This window comes from Panicum virgatum, chromosome 4K (assembly GCF_016808335.1).
Source record: "Panicum virgatum strain AP13 chromosome 4K, P.virgatum_v5, whole genome shotgun sequence".
In the NCBI taxonomy this organism is placed as follows: domain Eukaryota; kingdom Viridiplantae; phylum Streptophyta; class Magnoliopsida; order Poales; family Poaceae; genus Panicum; species Panicum virgatum.
This window is the reverse complement of record NC_053139.1, coordinates 38,410,767-38,434,511: the sequence shown is the minus strand read 5'-3', so window position 1 is coordinate 38,434,511 and position 23,745 is coordinate 38,410,767. Positions and strand designations below refer to the sequence as shown.

Here is a 23,745-nt window from a genome sequence, read left to right as displayed (position 1 = left end):
CCAAACAATTTTTTGTTCAAAAGTCACATGTAGACTGGGAGTAAAAGTCTATCTTTAGTCCCGGGTGGTAACACCAACTGGGACTAAAGATAGACTTTTAATTTCGGTTAGTGGCTCCAACCGGGCTAAAAAGCCCTTTGTTCCTAGGCGTTGGAACCAGGACTAATGTTCATATTAGTCCAGAGCCCAATATCAGCTGTGACACATGTAGAGGATTAAAGATTCGCTATGTAGTAGTGCATATATACAATAATTATTTTAGAGTACTTTATTATTAAAAGACACATGTTTAACACACATAGGTCCAGTTTGGAACACGCTAGCGCTCTAGCGCGCACATTTCCCAAAAAAACTCAAATGAATGGAGTACTAAATGAAGTCTATTTGTAAAACCTTTTAGGGATGGGTATAACTTTTCGTGATGAATCTAATGACGGTAATTAATTGATAATTGACTACAGTAAATGCTACAGTAACTATCCTCTAATCATGCAGTTAGAGGCCTCATTAGATTATTCAGGATTCCTAGCGCATGGGTTCTGAAATTGATTTTGTAAACTAACTTTATTTAATATCGTAATTAGCGGTCAAAGTTTCTTAGCACTCACTAGCGCACAAAACCAAACAGGACCATCATACTCTTGCCATGCATGGGTCAAGCAAGTTATAAGATAGGTGGACACTGACACGAGTCTAGGACTCGGTCACTCGAACCATGTGACCACGTGGCAGCTTCCACTGTAGACAGCTTAGGGACATTACTAGCGTTGAAGTCGCCCAGTCCTATGGCCGGCTTGATACGACGCTCCATCCCGTGGGTGCTTCAGTTCATTATCACACGCGTAACAGTGCTCCAGGTGTACACCTTTGGCTTCCGTGTCCATCCTCATACGCCCACCTGCCACCATCTCATGTACATGTTAGTTAGACAACAACTATAGTATATAGAAAGCAAATAAACAAAATCAAATGAGCAAGGAGAGACTAACCAACTCGATCTTCCTTCCCTTCTAAGGAACGAAAGCACGTCAAAGTTTTCAAGCCTCGCAGATTCAGCTCTGCAAAGAACAGCTGCTCCTCTGAACAACCATCTTGCTTTGCCCTGGCGGTGAAGTTGACATGGCCGTAATTACCACTACCTTCAAACATGTAACTGCTCACTGTGGCCTTTACAAGTTCATACTTCACCTGATAATTAGATGCACATTAATGTTCAGCAGCATGTTAATTGAAAGGCGCAAAATTGTGTAATGATCAATAATTGGTGGGGTTTATATACACACACATACCTCGTTGCTTGGATCATCGTTATGACACTGCAGCGCGATCTCTGCAAACTCAGTTGCCTGACGAACGGCGAACCGAGGCTCTACGCTGTAGTCAGATGAGTACATACCGTAACCCAAGTCACCGGAAATAGGAGGCTCGTCGCCTTCTTGAATTGGTTGGAATGATGCATCCATACACGGACTTGCTGTGGAGCTGCTCTTAGCATTGTTGTAGCATGCAGCCAGCTCTCGATTCACAGGATGTGGCGGTGGCCCATATTCGCCGAAAGAAAAGGTTCTGGAAAAAAAAACAGAGAGAGAGAGATCTAGTACGTCAGTTTTGCCACTATCTATCCCATTGCTAAATCACTGCGAACCTGACACTAGCCTGATAATAAGCGATAGCGGGATTCAGTTACTGACCTAACGAGTGGAGGGTAACCATCGGGTGGAATACTGCATGACCCGGGAGATGTTGGCGAATCAGGCTCCTCATCATCCACCAGTAGCGTACCAGCAGTACTGTTGCTCTGCCTGCAGAGATGCATCAATCATGACGTGCAAATTAAAAATATCATCAACAATTTGAAAACAATGAAAGTCTAAACTTTTCACTTACAGAGAAAGAGTGAGAGGAGATGGAGCAGCAGGTGGTGGCGAGAGCGATGAGCCGCCGCCGCCGGCGGCGGCACCATGGCCTGATGGCAGAATCTTCATAGCCGCCATCCTCTCTTGCACGAGGGCACCCTCCTGCCCCGACTCGGCGCTGTGGTCTCTCCGGCCAACAAGTGCGGAAGCAGCAGCAGCCGGGGTCGATGCCTTTGGCTTGTCCATCAATCAGACAATCACGGCGACTGGTCCAACGCGAACACGGAATACCCCAATTAACAAGCTGAAGAACGTAATTAACTGGGAGCGGCAGTCAGTCCATGACACTCCCATCGTATTTAGGGGACAATTAGTTAAGTACTGGAACAGGCCAGACTACCAATGTAGGAGAAAAAAAAGACCATGGAGTTCAAGCTATGTTTGTTTTACCTAAATGCATGATCAGTAACTGATCGAATCCCATCCCCTACAGGTACGACGAGAGTCGCTCGCTCATGTATTTGGCACTCTAAAGGCTAGCTAGTAGCTGACTTGTCCGAAATAAAGAAATGCAAAAATAATCTAAGGGCAGATAATGATCGTAGTTGAACTTCTCCACCAGTAGCCGTACATGCATGAATCCCCTGTTTTTCAACTGATCGCTGGCCGTTCACGCGGAAAAGCAGCTAGCTGCATGCGTGTGTGTGTGTCTATATATATATATATATATATATATATATATATATATATATATATATATATATATATATATATAAACACACCTATGTATATATGTATATAACTATATATATATTTATATATATTATTAGGAGCAGCTAACGATTCTTCGCCGTGCGTCGAGCAGGGCATCGCGACGCTCTCGGACATCAACGGCATCGGCACCCACGCCCTGGACCGCACGGTGCTGGACGAGGGCGACAGAAGGATCTACTTCCACGTCACCTACAGCGGTAAGATGCCGGACAAGACCAAGAGGTTCTTCTTCGCGGAGCTCGTCGGAAACCGCGGGGCCCAGAGCGGGTCGTCACCATGGTCACCGAGCTGCGCCGAGGGAGTGCGCATCACTATCACTACTAAATACTGCTGCAGCTACAATCACTACGTGAAAAAAATGGGCTAATTCTTTCTTCTTTTATTTATTTCGTTCTGTTGATTGATCTGGCCAGATCACACAGTCAGTAACTGCACCTTCTGCACGGGGATGTGGCACCCGACTGCCGGCGGCTTTACCGGATACACGGCCTAGCTAGCTACCGACTATGTGTTGCTCCAGTAGCTAGGTACTACGTCGTCCACAAATTGTTAGCATGTTTAGCACAAATATTAATCTAAGCTATATGTTAATCACACATCGATCGATCTTAATTAATCGTGTGTGTTTTTGTTGGATTGATAAACAGGACCAGCTAATAAAGTGCTTGTGGATCGGCGAACAGCTATATATGACTAGCTAGGGACGGTAAATGGACAAGAGTGGTAGAAAGTTTAAGAATCAGGCTCAGAAAAGGACCGCACACCGAAATTTTATTAAGGGCTGAGTTGAATTATGAAAATGTATCATTAGGGTTATGGTCATTGCCACCAGATACGACTCGGATTAGGATTACAGTAAGCTTTTTATTTATTTAAATTCACCACATGCATAGTGTTCTCTGTTCTATCCAGTCCATATGACCATAATGTTAGTCTCAGTTTGTTACTCCCTCCGTTTCTAATTGTAGATTGTTTTACCAAATTTAGATGCATAATTTTTGCTATATATTTAGACATAGTGTTTATCTAGATGCATAATTCGAAGAATAAGTATTAGCAGAGACACGGTGCGTGAGAGGGGAAGCAGGGTGTGGGGCCGAGGCCTGCGAAGATGGGCCGGCCCAATTGAGTTCGTGGCTTCAACCCATGGAGCAAGACTTTTTTTTCTTTTATTTCAAAAAAAAATGCCCGTTTCAAGAGATTTGCAAATGAAGGTGGCGTGGGCACCTACACCAAGGATAGGCGGGACTCGTCGGCTGGCTATTGGTGACCCATGGATCTTCCTCCACGCACTAGCCTTGCCCTTGAGCCTTTGTACCCTTTTCGTCAAGATCTAAGGTCCACTTCTAGTTCCAGTGGTGGTGGATATATTCTTTTGTATGATCTTGGATGGATAGTTCCCACTTCGTGAAAAGTGACGGTTTACTTCATCAAGGTAATAGCGCAAATGTGGTTAATGTTAGGCTTCGTAAAAAAGTTTGAGTTTTGATATTGTAGCACATTTCATTATTATTCGATAATTAATGTCTAATCATTGACTAATTAGACTTAAAAAAATCATCTCGTATGAAACAGTTATACTGTGTAATTAGTTATTTTTTCAACTGTATTTAATGCTTCATGTATGTGTGTGAAGATGCGATGTGACAGAAAATTTTTTGAGAACTAAACATGGCTTTAATCGACAGTCGTATAAAATGATGGAGCAAGAAACATCAAGGCAATACTGCAGTGTTACACATGGGCCACACTCCCCCCTCCGGTTATTATAAGGCCTTCTTAGCTGGAAGGAAGGAATCCAATGGGCCCAAAACTCTCACGGGCAATAATGGGCCGATTGATGTCCTCCGCCACAACGCCTGGTCTCTTTCGCTCTCCGCCTAAACCCTCAGTCCCTCACCGCTCCCAGATCGACGACCTCGCCGACTCCCGCCATGAGCGCCGCCGAGGCCGCCCCAGCCGCGGCGGACGGCGGCAAGGAGCTCGTCCACCCGCACCCGGACGCCGCGCTCACGCCCGACCAAGGAGACCCTGCCCTCGTCTCCTCTCGGGGCAAGGTCAGGAACAATCTGGAACGACAACGCGATCTTCATTCCATACTTCCATGCTTCTTGTGTCGCCCTTTCTCCCATTTGCTCCTCTTGCTCTTTCGGTCCGGCTGATCTGATCTGGGGCTCTACAACGCGAACGTGCACGACGGGGACAAAGAAAAATCTGAAGATGATTCTATTAATAGATCTAGTTAAGGTACCAGTTTTGAGTTTTGTACAATCCACGGATGGCGGTGTTTCACACTTTCACTTCTGTCTAGTTGTGATAATGGGAAAAAGGGAAGGCCCAATGGAGTTTCTTGTTTTGCTCCTAAACAAATACTTAGTTCTGTTCAAGAATATACTAGAGCGCTGATTTGTTGCTGCAATGTATACTGAATAAACAATTCGAAAATTTAAATACATCAAACAAAATATCACCGAGTCATTTTGTATTCATGATGATTAGGCTTTTCCGTTGTCCATGCCTGCAATGGAAAATCACTGTTTGCACCAAATTTTGTTACTAAAAAAACAATGAGAACTCTACGCGCTAATGTCATCATCAGGCACATTTATTAACCCTAAATTTTAACTGATTATGATATTCACTAACATTTCTGGAAGCAAAGTACTAAAGCTAACATAAACCCTTAACTAACACTTTTCTTCATTTCATATGCGTAGGGGGCTAGCTTGTTGTGAAGCAGGAGGAGAACTCCCTGAAGATCTTCCTTTCAGGCAGGAGGTCGTTGCAAACCAGTTGGAAGATCTACAAATTTCCTCACCTCTCGATCATGACATACTGTAAGTTCATGTCAAATTCTCATGCAGCAATCCCTGTTTTCTTGCCTTCGCAATGACATCGCGTCACTTAATATTTGAAATGCAAGTACTTTGTCTGACAATCTGAAGAAATTTCAAATAGTACTCCTTAATTGAATGATATGCATCATTTTTTTCATACTCATAATGCAAATAGAATTGGAGTTTGAACCACTAATTAAACACTTGCTTGGTGATATCCCAGTAATTTAGTAAATTCACCAAGATACCTACATTCCATCCATCTTTATTGTTTCATTCTCTGTAAACATTTTTCTTAAGGCAAAAAAAATCAAGAGAAGGCACACGATGTACGCAGAGAAAAGGGTGAAGACACGCTCTAACAATACATTTACGTAAAATCATGGTCGTCCAACACTCATGGGGCTCAGTTTGCTTTTATCGGTATTGTGTTTAGAGCTCATTCAGTGACTAGCTGACCACTCTGTGTTGTTAAAAGGAAAATTCAAGCTAATACTCTTGTTGGCCAGGAAGAGGGAAAGTGAGCTCTGGCACTCTTGGACTTCTTGATAATACATTTAACAGCCAGTTACCAATCGTGCATCAATGTGTTACAATAATCCACACCACAAAGAAGTTCCCACTTTATTATAATTTTTAAAACTCATGTTATTCCTAGTACAAATTTTAATGTGCCACATTGTTAAATGAGGTTAGGGTTGCCTATATAGTTACAAGCATACCATTGTTAGAGAAATCAACCCTATCCTGCCCCGATCACTTCAACTTGCAACCTGCACTATTTGACCAGATCTTCCCTAATTGATAACTGACAAGCAATTGTGGTTCATGATTGGTGTAACAAGCCAGAAAACACTAGCATACCCAGCATCTCCATCATCATGTCCCCCACCTGCTGTGTACTTCTCTCCACTAAGGTTGGTAATTGAACATGCTTTTCCTATTCTTGTATTATCATTTCTCAGCTTGAAGCCTTGAACCCGTTTAATTTGTATCTCTATGGTCTAGTGAGCTCTATAATGGAACCTGTTTACTTAAGGATTTTATCTGTCTTTTTCTGCATCCTCAACTTTTCAGCACCTATAAGCCACCGCTCACAATGCCTGGACATTGAGAGTTGTACTATGATGATCTCATTGTCAAATTCACAAGTCGTGCTATGGAAGCATTCAAATTAATTCAAGAAAAGGAGCCTAATTTGGTGTTTATTTTTCGAAAGATCCTGAACCTTGCGGTTCGGCGTATATTAATAAGAAGAGAATTGATCCTGTTTATAGGTAAACCAGGCCCAAAAACCGCACAAACGAATTACAAAACCTACAACTACAGCACCTACAACTAGCAACACCGGCCGGTTGGATTGGGACATCAACCGGGACTCACTCGACTTTGGCTCGTCGGATTGGGACATCGACATGAGCCACAAGGTCGGATTGGGACACCGACCCGAGCTACCACAACCTACACTCCGCCTGGTCGGATTGGGACATAGACACGAGCCACCACAACCTACACTCCGCCTGGTCGGATTGGGACATAGACACGAGCCACCACAACCTACACTCCGCCCAGTCGGATTAGGACATCGACCCGAGCCACCACAACCCTAAAGAAAAGAGAAAGGAAGGAAAAGAAGAAGAAAGCCCTTTTGGAAGCCGCCAACGCCGAGGCACCTCTATGCCGGAAAAGCTTGACATTGCCTTTAAGAAGGTCAGGACGACGAAGACGTCGTCGATGCCAGCCCAAGAAGGGTTGGGCTTTCACCCGCCACATCCGACATGGAAAACTGACGCCCAAAACATTGGCCACAGACGAGAGCAAGGTCCGAGCCAAAGATGCTCGACGTCGCCTTCAGGAAGGAAATGACGCCAATGGCGCCATCAACGCCGTCCCAAGAAGGGATGGGTTTTCACCCGCATCGTCATCACGATGATAAGGCGGCCGGCGTCACCAACCAACTACGATGGTGTTGTTAGCGAGCCTCCGCACAGCTGCAGCCAACGACGCCACCACGGCGACACTAGCAAACATCCGAGCAAAACCGTTGTCAGCACACGCCACCACGGCGCCGCCAACACACCGCGGCGCAGGTAGACCAGACACCGCCGAGAGCGGGGCGCCGAGCGCGGCCGTCGCTCGCCCTTCGGCCGCCAAGGCCGCGGACGTCGTCGTCCACACCCTCGCCAGCAACGCACCGCCGCACGCCAGCTGCAGCGAGCGCCGCCGCGGCCGGCCCCGCAGTGCCGTGCCCTGTCGCGCCAAGCCGTGACCGCCGCCACCGCCGCACCTAGCAGCGCCAAGCCGCGCAAGGCCACGCCCCGCGCCCCACCACGCTAGGTCGCGAGCGCCGCCACCAACGCACCTCCACACCAGGCCACGAGCCACGCCGCCGCTGCCGCACCCCGCCCCAGGGAGGGCAGATCCGTTGACCGGGAGTGCGGATCTGGCCGCGGGCTGCCGGGAACGGCCGCCGCCGCCACGGACAGGCAGCCACCAAGAGAGGGCGAGAGGGAGGAAAAGAGAGGAGGAGGGAGGTTGGAGCCCCGCCGCCGCCTTCCTCACGGCCGGCGGCGAGACATGGGAGCCGGGGTTTGGGAGGCGGTGGCGCCCGGGGTAGGGTTCCGCCCGAGCCGTCCCTGGAAGGAGCGACTCGGGGGTCGTAATTTGGAGTATCAATCGATTAAGTTTGCAGAAAGCTCGGTAGAACATCATAACAATGATCCAAACAATGAAGTATGTCATAATGACGAACCTTGCACTTTGTCTTATGTTGAATTTATTTAGAATTTCTACACCCAATTGTCAGGTGAAGTACAAGCTTATCAAGGCGATGGAGAGCAGATACATGTTTGAGTCTGACAGTGCCTATGGCCATGTCAGCTTCATGGCAAGGCCAATGAAAGATGGTTCCAAGGAACAGCTATTCTTTGCATAGCTGCGTCTACATGGAGAGATGACATTTTTGACGTGCTTTTGCTTCTTAAAAGAAGAAGATCAAGTTGGTTAGTTTTGTTCTCTGTACCTAATCTCCTCTTGTATTCAGTTTGTGTATGATTTTTTCACGTGAAATTTGAGAATGGTTATTTCACTTCTTTCCTTTTGAAGCCATTAATCAATCTGTATGTTAAATGGTGGAAGGTGGCCGTATGGAGATGTGTAGGGAAGGCAAAGGTATAAACCTAGAGCACTGCTACGCCTGTGGAGATGCACTGAAACACCCAAGAGATGGAGCATCGTATCGCGCTGGCCATCGTATGAAGCTTAGATGCTATTAGTGTCCGTGATCAGTGTGCGTTTGATAGCTGGGGTATCGCCTGATCAGCCGATGTTCAATTAATGTGTCAATTCTTCCTTTTGTTTATCAACTTGCAACATTTAGCAAACAACAGTGTGTACATGAACAGTTGGATGTGAATATTAGAGAGAATCATGGTGCAGTTTTCATTTTCTTCCTTTTTTTGGAAGTCGGGAGGTGAGACCCCTACCTAACTTGTTGTAATCATGCAGAAAACTGTGCAGATGCACATAAAAGAGCTGGAACCAAAAATGAGACCCCAAAGAGTACAAAATAATACAGACAAACATTTGTCTGTATTGTAGTTCTATTTCAGCTTGCTGTCTTCTTTCTTTCAATGCAGGAGATTATCACTTCCCATATTTTTCTTGCCGTGTTCTTCCATAGCACCAACGTTGCAATGCAGTTTTGTTTGCTAACTGGTTCTGGTGTGGTGATCCCACCAAAAGTCCTCCTGTTCCTTGCTAACCAAATACTCCAAGCTATTGCTATGTCTCTATTGGTCAGTGCTCGGCTTGGAGACGACAATGCTGTATTCATTTCAATTTGTGGGATCGTTGGCAATTGTAATCGTGTCCAGAATTGATTTACATGCAGGCATCTGAATAACTTGTGGTGTATCATTCTGACATTGTCCGCGCTGGTGTGAGCTTATTCATTTTACCATGACATACATGTTGTATTGATCCATCTTACCCAACGGAAGTTTGGTTGTGTGCCAATCTTGTTTTGCTGCTCGATATTTTTTATCCCTAATAAACCACCTTCAGTTAGCGCCGGTCACACGCAGGTTCCCATGCTACCATACAGATACAGACAATCCCAAGATACTGTGTCAAAAGTCTAGTTTCGTTTTTTTTAAACAAAGGCGGGAACTCTCGGTTACGATGAAAGAGTTTAGGTACAAGAAAGGTCAGCCCAACTAGAAGCCAAACAATGACTTCGTGACGCGGTGGCGAGGCTGAGGGGAGGAAGGAGCGGTTTGTTTAGCTTTCAAAATGCAATCTGTGCAACAAACAAGCTTAGTGTAGTGCTCAGCATTATGCACTGACTTAAAGTCAGCTAAACGCGCTCTCACCAAAAACTTTGATTTTTCATAACAGTTTGGCAGTGTAGTGCATCTCAAGAGCTATGACAATTGATACTTAGCGAATTTAAAACCAGACTGCACTATTTAATTCCCTATGTAAAAGTCAGACCTCTTCATACTGAATTGAGCCTGAAATTATTGCTAAATCCTGACTGCTTTCAAACATAGCAAAGCACACATCAATTGGTACCAAGTGACGTGATAGCTCAATTTAGTGAACTATGCAGTACTTCAAGTTAGTTTTCATGATAATAGCCTTTTTTTTCAGGTTTACTGTGACTCTTGGTGCGGGGCGATGCATGCTCTTGTGGAGCCTATTGAAGATGCATTACAGACTTGCAGCCTATTGAAGATGCTTTACCACCTGGGCCAATGCTTTACAGACTTGCAGCCTATTGAAGATCTACAATCTGATCAAACATACGGCATGAAGTCAGGCATTGCCTTCTCACCTGCCAATTTACGTTGGGGATTTTGTGATTCTCTATAACAGGTCATCATTTGTTTGCATATTCCAGTTCATGCTTAAAGTACTTAATTACATGAAGGCCAGTTGAAGCCACCGGAAACTAAAAGCCAGATATTGGTGGCTTTCATTTGTTTGCACGTTGCAACTCTGTGTAACTATAATGACCAGAACAAAGTTACTATTAGAATGGATAGATGATACTATAACAGGAAACTTTATGAATTGGAAACAATTAGTACAAAGCTGGAATGGGTTATAACTATATTTTACTAGTTTTTGTTTAACTGTGTGCCCATATCTCTGTTCAAGCACATTAATTTATTGTTATGGTTATGAAAGGGCGAGCGAAGAATGTTCTAGTTCTACTGATTGAGAGGTATCCACTCCAGCTCCAGGTCCACCTCCCCGGACTCCACGTTCTGTAGCTTCAACGAGACCTCCTGCTTCACCTTGCCATTGACGACATTGACAGGGCTGTCCCTGGCAAGCGCATTGTCCGGGGACTTGAGCCATTTGCCGATCTGCATGTCTGCGAGCAGGTCAGCATCACCGAACGCAGTAGCTGCACTGATCATCGGCTGCAGGTCAATTTCAGCCTCACCCATTTTGTCGTCCTTCGATAGCATGTCATAGTCAAACACTTGCTGGTTGCAAAAGGGATAAATAGAGTTTATGAGATGTCTATATCAATGTAATTTTGAATCCAAAGTTTATTTGTGGCAAAGAGTCTAACAAGCTTGAGAGGTCCATATTGCTGAGGAACTGACAGCTTAAGTTCTTCATTCCAAACAGGATTTAGATTACGCTTAACCACTGATGTCTTTGCTTTCTGCAGAGAGCAATACTGTTATCAGTTAACATGAATACATGATCTGAAAGAGATGAGGGTAAACAATCAGGAATCTATCTGACGAGGATTGTTCAAATTGGTGAAATGCAATACCTGCTGCCCTAGGGTCAGTACAACATAGGGGTCACTACTTATCAGGTCTCTTACAGCTAATTTAGTCCCTCTTATTACTTTAACTTTTAGTATTCCAATAAACTCAACCATGCCAGCCTGCAAAATATATAAACCTAAGAACGTTAAAATAGCATCATGACATTAAATGTAAAAAATTGGCAATCTTATATGGTTAAATTTGTAATTCCAGATCAAGTCAGACTTACCTCACTGTTGAAACTTGCAGAATGTGAAGCATTGCTGACCGTATGTTTTCGAGAGTAGGTAGCCTCCAAAGAGCTGTTACTAGAAACTATCCTTAGTCTTGGCTTCAGAAATTCTTGCGACTCATACTTGGACCTGAGAGGTTTCAAAAACTAACAGTGTTCGCGGTCCCATTACTGTATATCAGGTAAAGGTTCTAATGGCATAGGAAGTCTCTAATTTATACTTTCGTTGGATGGCAAGATCTTTAATGAAGTGTAAATTAGCTATTCCATATTTGAAACTGAATAACTAGGTAAGGTTGTCATTTACCTGATAAAATCAGCTCTCTCTTCCTGGCTAGAATCTGGATGCGGTTTGTGATAGCCCTCTGGAAGAAATGCTTCATATATAGCATTAGCGTAAGAGTTTCCACCAACTTCTATCATTGAGTTAATTTCATCATCAGTCCATTGATCTAGAGTGACTGACAGAACCTGTCTCAAGCAGATGTTTGTTTCAGTCAGAATTCCTTCATGCTGTTATAATGCATAACAATTATGAAAAAGGAGTGATGCATTTGCTATTGTGATTTTAAATGCATAGCAATCATCTAAATGTTCTGCTTCTATTAATAAGCCTGCTCCAAAACTTACTGCAATATGAAAACATCACTAACATACTATGACTGAAACAATTAACAATATTCTAGTTGCGATTAAATGACCTTTGAAACATGTGTCCCAAGGCTTCTGTGAACACCAGAGCATTTTAAGCATATGAATACTCCTATATTAGCTGATCTGCAGGTGCAAAGAAAGTTATCATGCAAGGAGTCAACAAATCAAAGATATCAGTATAAGATTGACTAATAAATGTGTAACACTGGCCAATGCAGAATTACACCCAAAAAGATGACAATCAGGTTAACTCTAATTTTCAGATATATGTCCCGGTACTACTTCATATGAAGCCTTGACATGTGAGAAAGCAGTAGCAATTTGAAGTCAAGACTACTTACGCCCATTTGGGATCAGGTGCACTGCAGTCAGCACATATGAGGTTGTCGCTTTTGTGCATCAACTCTCTGAGCTTCCTCATCCCATCTGAATTGGAGAAAGAAAACATGAGCCTATGGCTATGAATTACAGTAAAATGTGGGACAAGCCCGCAATGGATCTGAACAAAGTAACAAACTATCAGAACAAGTAACAAGTAGCAAGTTGCAATGACTCCTTAAGTATTTGTGCCTGGTTAACAATTGATGTTTAGTAACGCACTCAGGTAAGCATCACTGAGCAAGTGAATATTGCTCAGTCCAACTCTGCTTCATCCAAGATATTGCTTTCAGGGGCAGCAAGGGAGAACAGTGCAACTCTGAGGAGTGGCAAGAAAGTCAAATGCAGCTCCGCCCCCGCCTCACCTGAGGCAGTCCTCCTGCTCTTTGCACCGTCTCCGCTGCTCATCTTCGCCGGCGCCGCCACGAAGCTCTGGCCTCCAGCTCGACAAATGGCACTCGACACTGCAAAAGCGATTGGAAACAAGTAAGCAGCCACGAGGCTATCTTTGCGGTTCGCGCAGAATGAAGAGGACTCTGACCAAGAAATCAAGATGCGGCCGAAAGAAGAATTCCCCAATTCCTGAAGCGGCAAGAAGTGGATTTGATGGCGACCTGTAGCTCCCGGTTCCCCTGGCTGCGTGCCGGGGTTTAGATCTCCAGAATTTCTCCCCCGCGTCTTCCCAGGCGATGGTCTGCCATGAGTAGAGCAGAGCACGGCACGGGGGCCTCTGTTGGTCGCCTACCAGCCTTCGGAATTTACGCTTTGGACTTTGGAGGTTAGCCATAGACCAGAAAAAAGCAGTATGAAAGCGCTGCCGGCTTCTTTTCAAAAAAGAAAGAAAGAAAGAAAGAAAGAAAGAAAAGAACGCGCTGCCGACACCGGAATGGATTTTTTGATAAAACTGTTGACACGAACCAATTACTCTTGAAGTTACAGATCTTATTAGTAGTAGAGACCAAAACTTACTAAAGATCCCTCTGTAGTGGGTTGAGAAGATTTTTTTTGTCTAGCAAATAATTTATTGGTTCAAGTAATATTTTTCAAATCTAGGTAGCTCTACTAATTATAAGAATAAAAGAAATTGTTTACCCTTGTATGTATCTGCTAACCACACGTGCTTACTACTTTTCATTCTCATGGACTACCCAGTAGTTTACCATTCATTTGTGGAAAATTTAAATATTTGCCATCATTACGGATGACACTTCTTTAGATGCCATTTTTAAAAATGCTCCTACGTATTTGCCACCGCATGCAGTTGAACTCCTACGCTTTTGCCATTTTAGAGCAACTCCAACAGACTAGCTATTTTTGGCTCTCTATTTGACTCTCCATCTAACTCTTTAAACATATTGCTCTTCATATTAAGAGGTATATTCTAACAGACTCTTCATTTTTCACTCTCTAAAACCCAACGGCACCTTCAATTCTCCCACTCCACACCCACTTACACGTGGGTCCCATATGTCATACTCTTCTTTCTCCTTCCTTATCCTCTTCACGAGCGCGCGAGTTCCTCTGCTCCCCTCCGCCCCCTCTCCCCGGCGGCGGCGCCCTCTGCTCCCCTCCGCCCCCTCCCCCAGCGGCAGCGCCCTCCACTTCTCCTCGCCGCCCCCTCCCCCGACGGCAGCGCCGCCCTCCTCTGCTCCCCTCCGCCCCCTCCTGCAATGGCGGCGCAAAGCTCTGCTCCCCTACACGAGCTCCGGCGATAGCGCGACCTCCATGGGCTGCGCGAACTCCGGCGTCCGCGCGAGCTCCAGTGACAGCGCGACCTCCAAGGGCTGCGCGAACTCCGGCGTCTGCGCGAGCTCCGCGTCCCCCAGGCGGCAGGCGGATGGGCGCGGCGGCGGCGGCTTCACGGCGGCGCGGTGGCAGAGCGGAGCAGGGCATGGGAGGCCGGACGTGGCGCAGGACGTGGGGCCGGGGAGCGACGGCGCGAGCGAGGGGATGGCGAGCCAGCGCCGCGCGGAAAAGAAAGCGGGGTGTGGGGAAGAGATAGCGCGGCTGATAACGAGGGGAGGGGATGAAGAGACTGTTGGAACAAATTTTTTCTCCTCTTTCTTTAAATTTACCTAGCCAAGTCAATATACATCTTCTTTTGGAGTTGCTCTTAGTTGAGCTGGCACACCACGCAGTCAGCCAAGGTGGCCGCGCATCTCCTCCCGCTGCTGGTTCTCCTTCCACCCACTCGCTGACATGTGGGCCATCTTCAACCTTTTGCTTGGGCCACGCAGCGAAGGAATGGGGCCGGAATAAAGAAACGGCGGCGGGCGGCGATGCGGCGCACGCGGTGGCCAGAGCGCCCGGGCGCGCCGGCGTGCCGGGTGCCGAGCCCCAGCTGTGGGGAGGCGCCGGCGCGCGAGGCAACAGCAGATGGACTGCGGCGCCGCATAGGCGAGCGCGGAACCAAGCACGCGCACTTCTCTCCTTCCAGGCTTGCACCGGGAGGGAGAAAGGCAGCACAGTCAAGAAGTCAACGGGCGAGGCTACCTCGCTGCGGCACACCGCGCCATGTCGGAGCTGCTCTTTATTCAAAAAAAAAAGTCGGAGCTGCTCAGCTGCTTGACTGGCTGGCAAAAGCGCAGGAGTTCAACTACATGCGGTGACAAATATATAGGAGCATTTCTAAAAGTGGCATATGTCCTCATTTCTAAAAGTGGCATCTGGAGGACATCTGTAACGATGGCAAATATTTAAATTTCCCTTCATTTGTCCTGCATGCAATGCATGGATTGATTCAGTGGAACATAAATGTAGCTAGAACTCATCTACATGGAATGTTCATCTGCTATTCAGTTTCACTATGAGTAAATAACATCCTTTTATTGCATGGTCTTTATCCCAGAAATAATATGAAGGCAGAAAGTGGGACATGAAATAAAGTTACACACTAGGAACCAATTAGTGTCTGGACAAGCACGCCGAAGAAGCTTACTCTTCTAGCAGATTCACTCTGTTCGCTGGGCTGGAGCTGGAGCTGGTGGCTGGAGTAGTGTGAGAAAAAAATACTGTTGGCTGGCTGGTGGCTGGAAGCTGGTGCTGGAGCGGTGTGAGAGAAAAATACTGTTGTGCTGGAGGCTGCTGGAGCTGCCGAACAGAGTGATTGATAACTTTTTTTCCTTCCCTCTTCTCTCTCTCCTAATCTGCAGAGCTCGAATGTAAACACATCACACTCACCTCAATAAGGCCAGTGTTAATGGAAGTGTTATCGACATAGTTATCAAGGCTGAAAACTTGAGTGTCATAGTGATGACATTCCTCTCACATTTCATGACACTCTTCTCTCCTCTCTCTTTATACTATTAGTACATGTTAGCAAATTTAACACTCATATAATACTTTTACTGAAATTGGCCTAATGCAAGTTTATGTTGACCTAGCACTACTTACCACAACCCGTTCAAGGAGAAAAAACTCATACAACAAAATCCAAGGAGTGCTACATCAATTAAAAAAATGTCATGAAGCTCTCTACTCGTAGATTGACAGTATCTTTTTTGTTTTAAACATAACTCTTTTATTGTAAGTTTAGGTTAACCTAGCCTTTCTTCAAGTTCGCTCGGGGGCTTTAGAGAAACGTGTTGGAGGTGCGCGCTGGGTAGGAAAGGAGCTGGCAAGTACTTAAATGGTGGGAGGAGACAGCAAGGACGGAGCAGATTTAGGTTTGAGAATCAAGGCGGTGGCGCTGGAGCAGAGGAAGGCAAAGGCCAGAGCAGTAAGAGCGAAAGTGTGGGATTTACTTTTAAGTTACCGCACTGTTAAATAATCAACGGAAGGGCAAAATAGCTATTCTATGAAAGCTGAAATGTTTTCTCAGATAAGATTTGTTTTGAACGATAACCTTTTTCAGGGATTTATGCTGAAAAGGGGGTTTTCAAATTTCTGAACGAATAACCCATTTTAACCATCAATTCTATTTCTTACAAATATTCTACAATGCATGCCATGATGTCTTGGATCCTTTTTCTAAATATGGGATTTTGGTTCAAGGCTTGGGGCCGCGGGATACATGTCATCCTCGACTTTTTTTTAAATATATTTGGAAGATAAAAGAAAGAAGATTCAAATTCAAATTGGACATTTAGCCTAATTCTTCGATTCAGCTGAAGGCTCAGAGGCTACTCCATATGGAGTGGGATTTTCATCGCACCCATATATGAAAATTATCTCTGAAGATTTAAAATTTACTTGGGCAAGAGCACCACGCAGTCTCGAAGCAGCCGAAGGTACTCGGAAGACATATTCTAGGTGAAGTTTAGAAGAAATCGAAGATGACATCAAAAAAGAACTCGGAAGTAACTACTCGATCGGCTATGAAGAGCTCAGGGACTTATCAGCTTCGGGTCCGCCGGATAGTTTACATGGCATAGATCTTTAAGGAATAAGGGATGAGGTATGTCCCATACCCTAACATCATGCATGTAATGTACTCGTATTGGAGTGGGACTAGTCGGTATGGAAGGAAACTACTCGGATAGAGTCTAATAGGATTCATAGGCTTGTATCAAGCTAGATTTTCTTGTAACCCTGTCCATCCAGACTATATAAAGACGAGCAGAGACCCCTCCAAAGTATAACATGTAATCTACAATCTCAGTCAATACAAACCACCAAACAAGATAAGTAGGGTGCTACGCAACTTACAGTCTGAACCTGTCTAAATCGCGTGTTGCTTGCACCATCATATTTCTAATCTTGGCGACACTTTACATACAATCTACTACCTCAAAGTATCCCTTCAGTAGGTTGGCGGGAAAACACTGACACCATAGTCCATAGCCCTTTCAAGGAGAAAAAACTCGTGAAACAAATTCCAAGAATCTGATTCTCAGCCAATGACATAAGTTGGACCTAGTAACACACACTGCAGATTCTCAACCAATGACATAAGTTGGACCTAGTAACACACACTGGATCAATTCAAATCTTTTGCGCTGTGTTATTCAACCAGTGGTTAAATTCAAATCCATGCCACATTTTATCCTGTCCTAGTGCTCAAAGCCGCTACCTACCTTCTGCTTTCTCTCCACTAGCTAGATTCCTAGTTCAATCTACCAAGTGATAAAATGTCCAGGTCATTCGTTCCCCATGATCTTCACAACCAGCGGACTTCTCACCTGATGGCTCCCATCAGACCAGACCATGGCGCCAAACGTGTAGCCCGTGACCGGGGCAGGGTTCCCGACCGTGAAGCTCACGGCGAACTCCTTTTCCTCGCCGGCTCCCCTGAACACCAGCATCGGCGGCGTCACCGCCACGCGCACTCCTTCCGGCTCCCTGACGACGGTGGCCGTGTACGTCCCCGGCACGCCGACGTTCTTGACCCTGCGCCGCACCACCGTGGTGGTGCCGGCGTGGAGGCCGTGCGCGGTGATGGACGGGTAGTTGAGGTCCTGGAGTCTCATGGCGGCGGTGGGGCACACGAACGAGCCCCTGTTGAAGGTCTCCATGGCCGTCGCGTTGTACCCGAGCGCGCAGAGGAAGTCGAGGTAGTCGACGATGGACATGTCGTAGACGAGCCCCGGGTCCACCGCCCGGTTCGGGTACACGTGCCCGGCGCCGTAGCTGAACGGCGTCGCCGCCGCGTGGGACGAGTTCTTGATCGGGTTCCGTTCGGCGTCCAGATCCGTGGCTGCGGCGACAACACAAACAGCTTGATTCGTTAGCTACTTCCTCCGTCTCAAATTATTAGTCATTTTGGCTTTTTTAGATGCGTTGATGTCGACGCCCGGATGTTCGCCGTGAGCCTGTTACTTACCGCTAGTCATGATGGCCGACTTGATGGCGGCGGGGCTCCAGTCGCGGTGCAGGGTCTTGATCAGGCCGGCGACGCCGGACACGTGCGGGCACGACATGGACGTGCCGGACAGGACGTTGAACGGCACGCGGCGCAGGTCGTAGGGCCGGTCCGTGGGCGCCGCCGCGCCGGTCCAGGCGGCGATCACGCTCACCCCCGGCGCCGTGACGTCCGGCTGCGAACGTATCGATTCAGTCCAGAGTGACATCAAGCTCGATCAAGGTAGATCGTGAACAAAAAACAAAAAAAAAAGTTACCTTGAGGATCTCGGGGTTCACTATGTTCGGCCCCTGAGACGAGAAATCCGCCATGACCGGCGCCGGCCTGATGCCGATGATCGTCTTCCCCTTGATGACGAAGCCGGACGGGACCCTAGCACAAACACACCCAGCTCAGAATTAAGATCAGCAGCAGTTCCGGCAAAGCAATGGCGCTCTTTGTCACTGAACATTTCTTTTCTTTTGCGGAGAAGAAAGAAAGAAAAAAAATCGATTTTCTGGTCAAGTTTTGCGAGACTGGCTAGTGGCTGCTTACTTGCTGTTCTTGATGTAGTCCGAGAGCGTGAGCCCGTCGGCGTACGAGATGTGCACCGCCGGGAGCACGTGCGGGTCGGCGTGGAGGTCGTTCCCGGAGACCTCGTCGTTGACGAGGATCATGGCGGCGCCGCCGGCGCGGCGCACGGCCTCGCCCTTCTCCACCCTCGTGATGGCCCCTCTCACGCACACCACGATCTTCCCCTTGGTCTTCTCCGGGTCCAGCGACCCCAGCAAGCATGCCTGCCTGCACACGCACACACGTTGTAAATAAAAGGGGAAAATTCTTGCGTTCCAGAGAGCAGCATGATTTATTTGTTCTTACGCGTCTTTCTGCGTGCTGCCAGGAGCTGTGGCCTCAGCGCCATTGATGATGATGTAGAAGCCTTTCCCGTGCAGCCACCTCTCCGAGAGGCTCCGGCCCTGGATCCTCGTGCGGTTGAAGACGGCGAAGGCCGGGAACTCCCTGTCGGTGGAGCTGGCGGCGACGGTGAGGATCCACGGCGCGACGTTGGTGACGGTGCCGGGGTCCGGGCCGGAGTTGCTGGCGGAGCAGACGACGGTGACGCCGGCCTTGACGGCGTGGAGCGAGCCGATGGCGACGGCGTCGTCGAGGTAGTCGGTGGCGTCGCCGCCGACGGAGGCCGAGATGACGTGCACGCCGTCGGCGATGGCGGCCTCGAAGCCCGCGAGGACGTCGGCGTCGAAGCACTCGCTGCCGTTGATGGGGCGGAAGCAGATGCGGTAGGCCGCCACGCGCGCGCGCGGGGCGCCGCCGCGCGCCGTGCCGCCGCCGTACCCGAACGCTGCCGCGCCGCGCACCGCCGCGCCCCCCGCCGTCGACAGGGTGTGCGTGCCGTGCCCGTTCTCGTCCCGCGGCGTCTTCAGCGCGTCGTCCACGGGCTTCCCCGCCGCCGCCTCGTACCCCTTGTTGAAGTAGCGCGCGCCGATGAGCTTGCTGCATGGTGACACCACAGTTGGATCAACTACCAAAAATCTGCTGTTGATCTGACTGCAAAAATCTGTGAGGTGAACCGACCTGTTGCAATGGAAGGTGGCGTCGTGCTCGTTCTGGCAGATGCCCTTCCAGTCGTCGGGGATCGGGCCCATTTCGCCCTCGCCGAAGCTCTTGGACTCGGGCCAGACGCCGGAGTCGAGGTTCCCGATGATGGTGTCCTCGCCGTACCTGGCCGTGGCCCAGGCCGACCACGGCGGGACGTCGCCGTCCCTCTCGAGCCTCAGGAACTGCCACGACCTCGTCGTCTGCAGCTTGCGGCCCCGGTTCGGGAACACCGACACCACTCCGGGGTACTCTGAAACACACACGTTCATGTGAATCATGCAAGAAACCAAAAAAGTTTCAGACCAAGGTCGTGATCATGGCGGCCTGGTGGCGCACTCACTCGCAACCTCGGCGGCGTCGCCGGGATCGAGGGTGGCGGCGAAGCCGTTGATGTGCTTGGTGTACGAGTAGAAGATGGCCTCGCGCGCCTTCTCCCTGCTGCACCGCGTCGACACGATTGGTCAGTGAGTTCCAGACCTCCAGCAATGGAAGCAGGGACGGCGGCGCACTTACTCCCCCAGGACGGCGGCGAGGAGGTTGCGGTGCGCGTCGGCGGCCCTCCGGGACGCCTCCTCCGCCGACAGCACGCCGTCGCGCCGCGGGTGCCCGCCGAGGTACACAACGTAGGCCGCCGCCGCCGCCGCCTTCTTCCCTGAGCCGCCGCCTGTAGCCGCCGCGAGCGCCGCCGCCGCCGCCAGCAGCTGCGAGCACAGCAGGACGAGGAGCACGGCGGCGGGGCGCGTGGATCCGCTGGCCTCCATGTCCGGGCGACAGAGCTAGCCTAGACTGATGGCCAAGTCCAAAGAGCACAGTGGTCGGTGAGCCCCGAGCTCGATCGTGCTATAAAGGAGGGAGGGAGGGAGGGAGGGGGGAGGTGGGGCGAGTGGGGATCGTCGGGGGAGGAGGCACGCGGACTCCGTCATGGCCGCGGCGGCGGTTACGGCCCCGCCGTGGCCGCGGACCGCGTGTGCGTGGCTGCGAGGATCGGTCGGGAGGGGGCGCCGCCGCCCCGCGCGACGGAGGATGCGTTCGGCTGGACACGTCGCGCGCGTAGGGACGACCCGATCACTCGTCTGTGGACTCAGCTCAGGCTTCGAGTCCGCCGACCCGTTGGTGTGCATGGTGCATGTCCGTGTGTCCACGTATATGTCCCAGCAACCGTACCGGACCCGCGCACCGCGCCGGCAATCAAGAAGCTCGCCATGGACGCGGCCAGGGAGGAGGAGGAGGAGGAGGAGGAGGAGGGCTTTCTACCGGCACGAGAACGCCGTCGACGCGAACCGGCCAGTGGAGGTCGAGACATCAAGAGCGACGACGGCGAGGAGGCCGAGGTGTTCTTGGCGGGCTTCCACGAGGGCAGGTCACTACAAAACCATATAACAAAGACCATTCAACTGTTCAGATTTTTTTTCACATTTTTAACAAACGAGTAAAATTTGTTGCGCTGATTTCAGCGTGTTAATTCCTTAGTTTCAATACGCGCATCATCTAAAATGTCCACAAATAAACTGGAACGGAAGGTGTAGATCATGTCGGCATTTCCTTACCTAGCTGGCTAGCTATAGATCGTTTGCAGTTTTCTTGTTACCTCTTCCAATGAAACACATATAACAAAAAGCATCACTTAGTAGACCTCGAATTCTAATGACTACAACCATTGTCATGCGCATTCGTGGTAGTTTGACAAAAAACAAAGCCAGGAGACAGCGTAAGTATGCAGTTTGATGAATATAATCGCCGTCATAGAGTTCATTACCCATGGCTAAAAGCACGCCATAACATTTAGATCTTGTTGACCATGCTGAAATATGCAAAAGGTATACCTTAACTTTTAGCATCCACCCATTCACAAAAAAAAAAACTTTTAGCATTCATTGCACAATGATTTGTACGTTTCTTCTAATAACAAGCAAGAATCTTATATTCCTGTTACTAAGTGGAGGTTCTTTTCAAGGCTCCATATGAAACCGATCCTAGGTGGACATCTAGATCAGAAATTATTTCTTAAACAAAATTTTAAGATGAAATTTGATAGTAGAAACACCAAGATAATTGCATGACAACATTCTATTACAAATGATATTATCCATGTATTTCTACTGTGGAATTTTTTTTAGCATGATACTCACAAAGGCTAATAAATTCCATACATGAATGCTATTAGTCACATAACATCGGTGGAAAGACATAAATAGATGGTCCTAGTGGATGGTGATGTAGTGTCTGATATAGTGGATTCCTATATAACATGAATAGCTTGCATATTGAGAGAATAGAATTAATGACTTTAGTGGAATATAGATAGTTGTCGGACTTACTTTGTTTCTAAAAAGGAACAACTCCACTATACCCCCTGAACTCTTGCCAAAGTTCGATTTTCCCCCCTTGAATTACGAAACCGGACATCCTACACCCTGAACTCTTGAAACTGTTTGATTTACCCCCGCGACCAAAACAACCCTGGTTTTCGCCACAACAGAGCGATGTTTCTTTTTTTTTCTCCTTCCAACTTTCATAGCAAGAAAAAAAATAGTTAAATGGTTCTAAATATTATAAAAATGTTTTATAGAGTTGGAGTAGATTACAGGAAAACTATTTTAACTATTGTTTTTAGTTGGAATACAATTTTTTTTGAAATATAAATATTTGAATATGAGTAAAATTTAAGTTTCATTGAATTTTTAGGGTATTAAAACATGTTCCAGAATTTACCAAATCTTAAACATGAGTTTTATTTTAAATTTAGTTTACCATTTTAATTTTATCCATAGCAATATTTTAAGTTTATTTGTAAAGGGAAAATTTGCACCAAATTTGATTATTTTAATAAAATTTTGAAAATTTCTACAGAACATGAGTGAAATAAAATTGACGTGATAAATAAGTTCAAAATGAACCTTAAGTTTCAAATTTGGTAAATTCTAGAACTCGTTTTGTGCCCTAAAAATTCAATAAAACTTAAATTTTACCCATATCTAAATATTTATATTCCAATTTTTTTGCATTCCAACTAAAAAGAATAGTTAAAGTAGTTTGTTTATCACCTACTCTACCTCTATAAAATAGTTCATAATTTTTAGATCTATTTTTTTTGCTATGAAAGTTGGATGAAGAAAAAAAAGAGACAAAACCGCTCTGCCGGGGAAAACCAGGGTGGTTTTGGTCTGGGTGGGTGGGGGTGGAGGGGGGAGGGTAAAACAAACAGTTTCAAGATTTCGGGGTGTAGGATGTTCGGTTCCTTAGTTCAAGAAGGGAAATTTTAGACTTTGGCAAGAGTTCAGAAGGGCAAAACGGCAAAGTGGATTTATTCTATAAAACTTTCTTGACCGATCGTGTTCTCCTTTGATATCAACTCATCTACTTCCTTCCAAATACTCCATTTGCTATAAAACAAATTTTGGTGTGATCATAACCATAATATATTTGCTCGTGCAGTTTGCACGAGTTGATATGCTAGTACAACAACGTCACACCACGTCAAGATCAAGGGTAGAACATCATGTTGGAAGATATCATGGTACATTAGAAGTTCTTAACATAATACTAGTATCATCAAATCTTACTAAATGATCTTACTTTGAAAAAAGATGTTGTCGTGGCATGAAAAATTGTGATGCAATCAAGGTTAACCTAACCGGTGGGAACCGGTCCGGTTTGACCGGTTACCGGTCAAACCGGTCCGGTTTCGGCCGGTACCCAACCGGCCAAAATTCAAATTTTAAATTTGAATTCAAAAAATAAAAAATTCCCAAAAAATTTCTAAAAATACTTCAAGGTGTGATGAATCTAATGGTGTCAAATTTTCTCAAAAATTCATTCATTT

At 47.0% G+C, this 23,745-nt stretch overlaps 3 protein-coding genes and 1 long non-coding RNA gene across 6 annotated transcripts; 1 reads left to right on the top strand and 3 right to left on the bottom strand.

Moving 5' to 3' along the window:
- Positions 1-545: 545 nt before the first annotated feature.
- Positions 546-2,516, bottom strand: LOC120703892. Its single transcript, XM_039988097.1, has 5 exons — positions 1,888-2,516; positions 1,692-1,802; positions 1,290-1,566; positions 990-1,188; positions 546-898 (listed from the first exon to the last, which is right to left on the bottom strand). The coding sequence occupies exons 1-5, from the start codon at positions 2,100-2,102 to the stop codon at positions 762-764; spliced, it is 939 nt and encodes a 312-aa protein (XP_039844031.1). The 5' UTR covers positions 2,103-2,516; the 3' UTR covers positions 546-761.
- Positions 2,517-4,478: 1,962 nt separating this feature from the next.
- LOC120703889 lies at positions 4,479-9,077 on the top strand. Of its 2 annotated transcripts, none has more exons than XR_005687299.1 (3): positions 4,479-4,687; positions 5,348-8,469; positions 8,606-9,077. It is a non-coding gene; the product is annotated as an uncharacterized LOC120703889 (long non-coding RNA). The 2 variants fall into 2 exon arrangements; XR_005687300.1 differs by having other exon boundaries at positions 4,479-4,877.
- Positions 9,078-10,482: 1,405 nt separating this feature from the next.
- LOC120703888 (ADP-ribosylation factor GTPase-activating protein AGD12-like) lies at positions 10,483-13,310 on the bottom strand. 2 transcript variants are annotated; one of them, XM_039988094.1, is made up of 9 exons: positions 13,068-13,310; positions 12,892-12,990; positions 12,490-12,574; positions 12,196-12,271; positions 11,802-11,965; positions 11,492-11,624; positions 11,265-11,381; positions 11,055-11,150; positions 10,483-10,965 (listed from the first exon to the last, which is right to left on the bottom strand). In XM_039988094.1, exons 2-9 carry the CDS (start codon positions 12,932-12,934, stop codon positions 10,684-10,686), a joined length of 996 nt encoding a protein of 331 aa, XP_039844028.1. In that variant the 5' UTR covers positions 12,935-12,990; positions 13,068-13,310; the 3' UTR covers positions 10,483-10,683. The 2 variants fall into 2 exon arrangements, with proteins under 2 accessions (XP_039844028.1, XP_039844029.1); XM_039988095.1 differs by lacking the exons at positions 12,892-12,990; positions 13,068-13,310 and adding an exon at positions 12,749-12,820.
- Positions 13,311-17,312: 4,002 nt separating this feature from the next.
- On the bottom strand, positions 17,313-20,683 carry LOC120702191 (subtilisin-like protease SBT5.3). The gene is made up of 7 exons (XM_039985931.1): positions 20,436-20,683; positions 20,263-20,360; positions 19,185-20,172; positions 18,861-19,106; positions 18,584-18,698; positions 18,288-18,501; positions 17,313-18,161 (listed from the first exon to the last, which is right to left on the bottom strand). Exons 1-7 carry the CDS (start codon positions 20,681-20,683, stop codon positions 17,605-17,607), a joined length of 2,466 nt encoding a protein of 821 aa, XP_039841865.1. The 3' UTR covers positions 17,313-17,604.
- Between the last annotated feature and the right edge of the window lie 3,062 nt (positions 20,684-23,745).

Bases quoted from the DNA above. Each gene is read 5' to 3' on its own strand.
- LOC120703888 (XM_039988094.1), bottom strand. From the start codon at position 12,934: ATGAGCAGCGGAGACGGTGCAAAGAGCAGGAGGACTGCCTCAG. The intron at 11,966-12,195 runs GTCATTTAATCG...TGCTTGAGACAG, and splicing joins TTGGGACACATGTTTCAAAG to GTTCTGTCAGTCACTCTAGA. The intron at 11,151-11,264 runs GTATTGCATTTC...TGCTCTCTGCAG, and splicing joins TACTGACCCTAGGGCAGCAG to AAAGCAAAGACATCAGTGGT.
- LOC120703892 (XM_039988097.1), bottom strand. From the start codon at position 2,102: ATGGACAAGCCAAAGGCATCGACCCCGGCTGCTGCTGCTTCCGCACTT. The intron at 1,567-1,691 runs GTCAGTAACTGA...TTTTTTTTCCAG, and splicing joins GGTTACCCTCCACTCGTTAG to AACCTTTTCTTTCGGCGAAT. The intron at 1,189-1,289 runs GTATGTGTGTGT...TCTAATTATCAG, and splicing joins ACGATGATCCAAGCAACGAG to GTGAAGTATGAACTTGTAAA.
- LOC120702191 (XM_039985931.1), bottom strand. From the start codon at position 20,683: ATGGAGGCCAGCGGATCCACGCGCCCCGCCGCCGTGCTCCTCGTCCTG. The intron at 18,699-18,860 runs GTAAGCAGCCAC...TGTTTGTGCTAG, and splicing joins GACTACATCAAGAACAGCAA to GGTCCCGTCCGGCTTCGTCA. The intron at 18,162-18,287 runs GTAAGTAACAGG...TTGTCGCCGCAG, and splicing joins GTCGGCCATCATGACTAGCG to CCACGGATCTGGACGCCGAA.